Source organism: Schistocerca cancellata, chromosome 8 (genome assembly GCF_023864275.1).
Source record: "Schistocerca cancellata isolate TAMUIC-IGC-003103 chromosome 8, iqSchCanc2.1, whole genome shotgun sequence".
Classification (NCBI taxonomy): Eukaryota; Metazoa; Arthropoda; class Insecta; order Orthoptera; family Acrididae; genus Schistocerca; species Schistocerca cancellata.
Window position 1 is genome coordinate 137559498 of NC_064633.1, and position 8827 is coordinate 137568324.

At 34.2% G+C, this 8827-nt stretch overlaps 1 protein-coding gene across 1 annotated transcript; it reads right to left on the reverse strand.

Moving 5' to 3' along the window:
* Positions 1-345: 345 nt before the first annotated feature.
* Positions 346-8600, reverse strand: LOC126094688 (RNA polymerase II elongation factor ELL-like). The gene is made up of 3 exons (XM_049909210.1): positions 8391-8600; positions 2855-3026; positions 346-2749 (listed from the first exon to the last, which is right to left on the reverse strand). The coding sequence occupies exons 1-3, from the start codon at positions 8396-8398 to the stop codon at positions 2561-2563; spliced, it is 369 nt and encodes a 122-aa protein (XP_049765167.1). The 5' UTR covers positions 8399-8600; the 3' UTR covers positions 346-2560.
* Positions 8601-8827: the final 227 nt, after the last annotated feature.

Consider the following 8827-nt stretch of genomic DNA (forward strand, 5'->3'; position numbering starts at 1 on the left):
CTACAAGATTTTTAATATATACACACGGTTGATAACTATCTAACCATTTTCATGATATGGTTTGAACATTCTGATTATCCACTGTCCACAAGCCAGATAATTTACATGATTTTGTTAATACATACATAACTGAAAGAATATTTAACTCCAGCCACTTCATTTCATTCACAAAAAGCCACACCCCACTTCAAACAAATGAATCAATCATGGATTGCACAGGATATCTGGAATATCACTGACCAATGTAATCACTTTCACTAGTATACGTATGAAGGGCACATCTGGCAATACTAATTGAATTTAATTTTGTAATTGATGGAGCAAGGAAAAAAAAACTAAAAATAATTGCGAGGATGAAACATTTTTTATTAATTTCCCACAACTGTCTAACTTCTGTTATTACAATAGAATGATTGCAAAAGATAGTATCGCATGTTTTGACCAGTCTGCTACATAAACATACTCCATATGCAAATAATAAACACATCACCTAAAGAGTATAATATACATTTTTGGTAAGGTGCAAGGACATGAAATTTGACTTATTGCACGAGTAATAACAAGTTACAAAAACGAAAGTATGGTCTTCCAATTCCATGATGGCCAACAGAATATTTTACACGGTACTCATACATATACAATTAATTTCATTTTGTGGAGATTTCATACACATATTTAACACATTTATAGAAAGAAACAAACACACAATATACACTGCTTTCAGAACTCTGGTGCTAAAGTACCACATCACAAAATTTATTTTTTAAAATGGGGTAGTATAGTGATACTGAGCTACAGATTTGGCCAACATATTGGGATTTCTTATTCTGACTCTTATCCAAAATGTCTTTCCAGCTTCAGCAATTTCAAAATAAACCTCTGTCTCATGTCTCTCCCTCGGTCATATAAATTTCCCTAGGCATCAGCACACTTCTACTGCTTATTTACTGGGATTATTCCAGTTTCATGTAAATAACATGGAAAATAATTTTAAAGTTTTGTACTGTTGTCTTAAAACATGAATTTTTTATTTAGTGAAAAGCCACTTTCTCATACAAACCCAGGCACTTTTAGATTTTTAATGTAATTAAACTTATTGGAGCTTTTTTATGGTACCTTCAGTTCATTATCCAACACATGTACATTCTTCGCAACCACAACTCGGCAAGAATTTTCACATGAAAATGTTCTCTAGTTCACAGTACCAAATACTGCGACTGAAATTCATTACATCATAAGAGTAAAACTGCTCGAAAGTTTCAGATTGTTCTTTGTTTGTTCAATGTATTACATAAGCAGTGCACCAGCAATTAGTGCCAATAATACCAATTCTAATATCCACATTTTCAGGAAACAGTATTCTGTGGAAGAGCTTTAAATAAACTTTGTCCATCCCATCACAATAATTTTTTTAGCTGTGACGAGACTATCCTTAGACGAGTTCTGAATAAATTAAGAAACGCTATACAAACAGAAAATATAGTTCTGCGAATACTTTCTTGGCATTACATGAGCAGTACATTTAGATTAATTAAATATTCATAATAGACAATACTCTGTGCATTTGTATGATACATATCATTATCTTACCTCTCCCACCACAAGCTGTTAACAACACAAATAATTTTTGATCTAGTTATTTCTATTAACTGGGATTTTAAATTTTATCGAATGTAAAAACACCTAACTGTATGGGGGCACACTTAAATAAATTAAGAAGTGCAAATGGTTAAAAAATACAGTACTTCAAATTGCAGTATATCACCTACATTTTTCATGCCTTTTCTCACATCTGGAATCAACATAATTTTACAGTGATGGCCCATACCATACTCTGAGGGGAGAGAACAGTGGAAAGGTTGTGTAGACATATGGGACTTTCAATTACTTTCTCTTTTTATGACAATCAATCTCAGGAATAAAATAAATTAACATTGGAAAGATATTGATTTTTCTTCACTTTTATGTAGATACAGCACCACCTCACATATATGTTCTCAATAATTAACAAGATATTATTGTCCCACTGTGAATGTATCAAGATTGTGTAATTAATATTAACAATTATCCAAAAATAAATGCACAGCTCATTATTCCACTTTCTTCATGGTGACGTTGCGAGCAAAAACAATCTTTCTGACTGCCATCTATGACTTGACAATGAGCTTAAGTCTGCAAAAAATTTCTTACATTTACCAATTACGAAGGAAGCCTGAAATTCAGTTCATCACACATTTCAAAATCAAAACAACACCCTAGACAGGAAAAGTAAAAATTCTCTTAAGTTAACTCTTCAATCTTTCAAGTTAAGCATATAACCATACAACATAGTGCGAAGGCTATATCCAATACTGACTTAATGTCCTCTATTTTTTAGAACTTTCAGTCATAACTGCACACATTATTCTCCCCAGACCAACAGCCCTTAGTATATGTGACAAGTATGATAGGAATTACTATGCTACATTTTGAAATGTGTAATGAAACTTGCAAGAAAGTACTAAGCACAATGTCAGTTCACCACAATGAGATTCTTGCTCAACTGATCACCCTTGGAACGTTACAGGTGGCATTTCATGTGCTGAGTGAGGTAAGGGTCAGTATTATTCTGTGCGGCATCGTATTCAGAAACCAGGCGTTTGATGAGTGACAGTTTTTCATGCAGATACTGAAACCTCTTCTTGGCGTCTTGCAACTCCTGATCACGCTTTGTTTCCTCGTATTCCTGAATAATTTGTTTTTGTATGCCCTGTAAAAACAAAGTTTGAGAATGGTAATACATTCAAGAAACGTAATTGATTTAACTACCTATTACTTAAAACTGAAAGCTTTCCAAGTTCATCTCTAATCATACCTTCCATTCAGGGCTAAACTTTACTTGTTGCTTTAAGCTCTTTTCTAAATCAGCAAATCTCTGGGAAACTTTTTCAACTTCAGAGTGAAGTCTTCTGTATTCTGAATAATCTGCATTGAAGTCGGCTTTATATTTACTCCGTTGCTCCCTGTTCATTATTTTTGTGTAATTCCTGTGAAAATTAGCAACAGTTAATGGACTGAAAGGATTTCTACAATTTACTGATATAGTGCGATATGAAGCAGCTTGCACAGGATAGAGTAGCATGGAGAGTTGCATCAAACCAGTCTCAGGACTGAAGACCACAACAACAAAACAGTGTGACAAACTGAGTCACAAAAAGATTTTTCCTAATTTGTTACCATAATAGCCACTAGAAATTTCAAGCATATTCACTCTAATGTCCAATGTAATATAGAAGTTGAAAAAACCATTAAGAACTACAAAGATAATTTACACAGAAAAGAAATATGTTCTCACAGTGTACCAGTTATTAGGGCTTCTTCCCAATGCGAGTCATATATGAGGTGTATTTATATGTTGCCATTGCTTAAATGAGTCATTCCATGTCAAATCAACACCTATTTTACCTCACCCTCTTAGATTTTGCTGAAAGTTGGTATACTTATAGTGGGCACCGAGACTAAGAAAAATACCAAATTTCAATTTTTTATCTCAAATCATTCCTGAAATATGGCTATGTAAACTTTTCAAAAACAGCCAAAAATGTGTGAACGGACGTTTTTTAAATTGTCCTAGGAGCTGCCCTAATTGAGCTAGAGAACTGGGAAAGGTGTCATTTTGCATGCTCTTTACAGGGACATACAACAAAACATAGCTTCTAATTAATAACCTTTTCCAAATACTAATTTATATTATGATTTAATTTTAATTTTTTTTACAAAAAGTACATAATTGAAAATTTTTAAAATATTTCCATAACTACTTCATACCATTGTAAATCACATGGCAAAATATAAATCTGGGATGATGATGGGTTCAGTGTTAAAAAAAAAAATATATTCCAGACTCTGTTTTTCACTGGCCCTAGTTTGACTAAATTGACCTTTAACAAACAGGAATTTCTTTAAAATATACTGAAAGGTAAGTAAAAAAAGTATTAGAAATATCAAAACATCGCCTTATTAAATGAAAACTAATCAGAATATTTTATAATTAAGTTGACTGCTTATTTTAATTTCATACAACTTCACTAACAGTATATAAACCGATATAACAAAAACAAGAAATTGAGCATTTAACTACAAACTGAAATAAAGTATGAATAAGTACAAGTATTTACATAATAGTTCTGGTCCATGATGTTTGAAATGGAACTATTAAACAAATTAAATATGTAATGCTTGTTTTTAAGTAACAGGTATCTGTACATAGCTAAATTTAACACAATAGGTACTAACAATAATTTTGAAACAACTTTCTATAAAATATACATTAACACTAACCTGACGCAAAAATTAGGTTTCGAGTTGAAAGCAGTTTCCCAATAAATTGTCTAGGAACTTCACATATTACATTTTAATAAAGCTGACTGGGTTTGGTTTACATCACTTTCATTAAGAATGTATGCCCTGTTGGAGTAAATGGATTCACATTTGTGAGAACATCCAGGATAAGAGAATGACTTAGCTGGTCCACATGGATAAAGTAAAGTTATTTTCACTTCATCAAGTTCTTCGTTTTTTTTTTCTAAAATGTACCCAAGCCACCAGTTCCTGCCATATACAGTAGTGACATAGCCTGATACATCTTGTAACTTCAGTTTGTCTGGTGATTTAGTTACTTCCTTCTCCCAACTCTGTACATCATGTGAGAAGTATTTGACAATTTTGATGTAGTGTTGGGAATGAAAGTGTGAAATTGCTGTGTTCCTTTGATTGTCAATACCTCTTCAAGTCAGCTTTTTAAGAATATTTCTGAAGCAGCATAGTCTTCTTGAGTGGAATATGCAAAACAACATTTGTGATATTATCTACTGCCCACTCAATTATATCTCGTGCTGTTTGTATCTTATTTTGGTATGGCCTTTGCAAACTTACACGAGCTGCCAGTCTCTTTACTGAACCCCCTACTCCATCACAAGGCCCTTTCCCATGTGCTGTGGCTGAAAAGTGCCACTCAGCTTTTATGTTGAAGTCTTCCTCATGAAGGCAAAGGTTCAGGAAGTTTTTCTTATTTTTATACTGAGTGGCAGAACTGTCAGAATAATAGTATATCTTTTTTGGAATCTTTTGAAATTTGTTAGATATGAAATTAGCTTCTTTTGAAAGGTTTAAACCGCAGTTGTATTGTGCTCCAGGCAATCAGAAACAATGACAAAGCTCATATGCTCAATTTTGTCTTCCTGTTTGTAATATATAACAAAAGGATGCATGGTAATCTGTTGTCTTGTCCAGTGGAAACTCTGAGTTTCATCCTGTAGAACTATACTATAATTTTCTGAAAAATCACATATGACAACAAATTCAGATTCTATAAGGTTTTCTCTTGTGGAGTTAAGGAATGTTCGTTGTTGCTTGGCAATGAAGTCATGCCGAATCAAAGTCGACATCTTACTACAAAATAATTCTATGAATTCTTCAGAAGTTTACTGAACAATTTCCAGATTACATCGGTCAACTGACATCCACTGTTGAAACTGAACTTGTTCAATTAAGTTTTCATGAAAGTCTTTAAAAATTTTACGTTTGAGTTTCTCCTGGGCAGTATTCACAGTTTCCCTTGTTCCAATCAATGGATGATGGGTTGCAACGCATTTTTACAATGTACTGCTTATAATCGTTTAAGCTGCTGTTCGTTACCGTATTTAGTTTGGCATTTTCTATCATTAATTTTATGTTTTGGTGAGTTGTGCACACGCAGACAGTGTGTGTGCCACTTCGGCCAGCCAATACACAATGTTTTGGTCTCAACTCAGCAAACTTAGAGAAACCTATTCTTATGCTAGGAAACTTGTCTTTAAAATGTTTGTAAGCTTCTTTAAGGTTACACGAAATAAGTCTTTTTGATATTTTTGTTTTATTTCCACTTGTTTCTGTAATTGTCACACAATCTTTAATACCTGGCATTGCCCTGCTAACTTCATCATTTTCATAAAGTGAATGTACAATTTTGACATTTCTGCTGGTAAACACTTCCCTGGTTTTGGACCTTCCATGAATCCTCCCTCTCTCTTTCAAAATTTTTTTGGACTGCCGAACAATGTAATTAGGAGCATTAAATTCCCTCATTATTTTCCTGACACTCCACTTTTCAGGTAAACTTGTAAGAATCAGTTTTTTTGCTGTACTTCTACAATTTTTAAAGTTTCTTTTAAGATTTTCAAGAACGGATTCATCGGTATCAGTATCTGACGAAGTTTCAGGAGCAACAAAAAGTTTACGTGTCATTGATGAGATTTTCTTCACTTTTGATTTGGCGTAATGCCTAGATATTAGTTTCTTCTTGTCAATTGGGAACTCGCCTAGTTCTTGAAGTGTTGTGTTAAATGTTTTGACAGCTACTGAAGCTGGAGTGAAGTCAGGGTCTTGGTCTCGGATGATTATCTCTGATCCAGAAGATTCTTCTTCAACACGTTCAGCACTGATGGGCTCTGGTGTATTTTTCCTACATTTATCACAAATCTTGGCACCACTTGGTATTTGAGGACATAATTTGGGCATCCATGTTGTGACATTTCTCAGTTTTTTTTCTGTCTCTAATAAAATGATTTTACTTCTTCAATGGATTACAACACTGCACTTTTTACTTGGTTCCATATTTATACAAAAACCACTTATAAACTGTCCTTCAATATATAGATTTACTTGAAAATGAACTATTAAATATAATAGATACAGACTGGTCAACACAGAGGTAACAGTTGATTTGCACTAAAACCACAGTGCACAATAATGCTGTAGGCACACAAAGCCTTAGAAGACTACATCATCTCAACAATGGCTCCAGTCTCCGAATTATTGTACAGACATCAAGCCCTATGTATACGGTCCTCTACTGACGTACTACCTTAAAGGTCAGTTTGGTCAAACTAGGGCCGTTAGTGAAAAACAAGAGTCTGGAATAATTTTTTTTAACAATGAACCCATCATCATCCCACATTTATATTTTGCCATGTGATTTACAACAGTATGAAGTAGTTATGGAAATATTTTGAAAATTATCAATTATGTACTTTTTGCAAAAAAATTAAATCAAAATATTAATTACCATTTTGAAAAAGGTTATTAATTAGAAGCTATGTTTTTTTGTCTATCACTGGAAAGAGCATGAAAAATGCTGCAAAATGACACCTTTCCCAGTTCTCTAGTTCAATTAGGGCAGCTCCTAGGGCAATTTAAAAAAAGTCTGTTCACACATTTTGAGCCAGTTTTTGAAAAGTTTACATGACCATAGGCCTATTTCAGGAATGGTTTGAGGTGAAAAATTGAAATTTGGTATTTTTCTTAGTTTTAGCACCCACTATAAGTATACTAACTTTCAGCAAAATGTAAGAGGGTGATGTAAAATTTTTATTTAAAGTGTGTTGATTTGACATGGAATGACTCAAATGCCTCAGTGTGAACTGTAATTAGTTCAATTCCCTATTGACGACCTCTAGAGTGTGATACATATGAGGTTATAGTATATTCATGGATTTCTCACTTGGTGCTGGTCCTTTTAAACTATTTAAGCAGGCTTTGACAAGATAGTTTGTGTTTATCTTCAGTCTTCCAGTTCGGTTTTTTCAGCATTTCTGTCATACTTTCTCAAAAAAACCTGTTATCATTAGTCCCACACTTCTCTGTGTACATATTCACTGTCGCCCATTACTCATTTATGGTACAGGCCCCACAAAGTTGAGCAATATTGTAGGATGGGTCACAGAAGTGTTCTGTAATCTCCTTTTGTAGATAGATTACATTTTTTCTAGAATTCTCTTAATGAATCTTAGTCTGTCACCAGCTTCACCTGCAACTAAGCCTATATGACTGTTCCATTTCATATCCCTACAAACTGTTGCATCCAGTTGTATGATTTGACAGGTTGCACTTTTGTCTGATCGACATTCTAGTCAGGGGATACTATTTCTTTTTTTTTACTGATATTTGAGCACAAATTCTGACTACAATAGTAACTGAAGCATTGAAATGCATAGCAATAATGTTTAAATACAATATGAATCAGCTTATTAAGGTCTCTAACTGATAAAGTATAAAAATAGACACACTAGTTTCAACTGTTTAGTATAATTAGGAATACTCAAATACCAAGTAATTCATGAAAGGAAATATAACACGAGATCTGTAATAATTTGTGTTAAAAATGTAACAATTTAAGTAAAGCCCAGCTTCTGCGTCCCCGGCATTAATGTTATACCCCATTTTGGGGCAATTATTATCGCTCTCGTCAAATTTCCTCTGATTACAATGTTAATTCACACCCGATTTTACGTTAACATAATGTTTGCCGACATTTACGTTTTATGGAACAATATTTTGTGGAGAAAAAACTTCAGTAATAGACATAAACTTACACTGACATGGCGACGGTCTTCAAGTAGTGTTTACTATTGTTAGGCGGTGTTGTTCTTTCTTCACACGCTTAGTCACCTGTTCTCAATCGGTAAAAGCCGAAGCACTGGCCATTGTCCAATATCCTGCCGTTGCCTCTCGGAATGGTGGCTGATGGGAGTAAGTAAGTTCGTGACCAATCACAGCCATTTTCAAACTTTCTCAGCTGCGCTTGCGCAAGCAGGCCAAGCACGGGCTGCCTACGTCATCGTAGCTGCGCATGCGCAGTACAGCCTATTGTCTGGCGCATTCTGGTAACTGCTCAAACGAACCTCTGATCATCAGACTCAGACACCACAGCAGTGAAACGCATGTTTCGCATATTTATTGTTAAAATGTTTAGCGACTTGTAGCGCCACTGTGGGGGTAACTTTGCTCTTGTGCGTTGCACGAAGTTCCT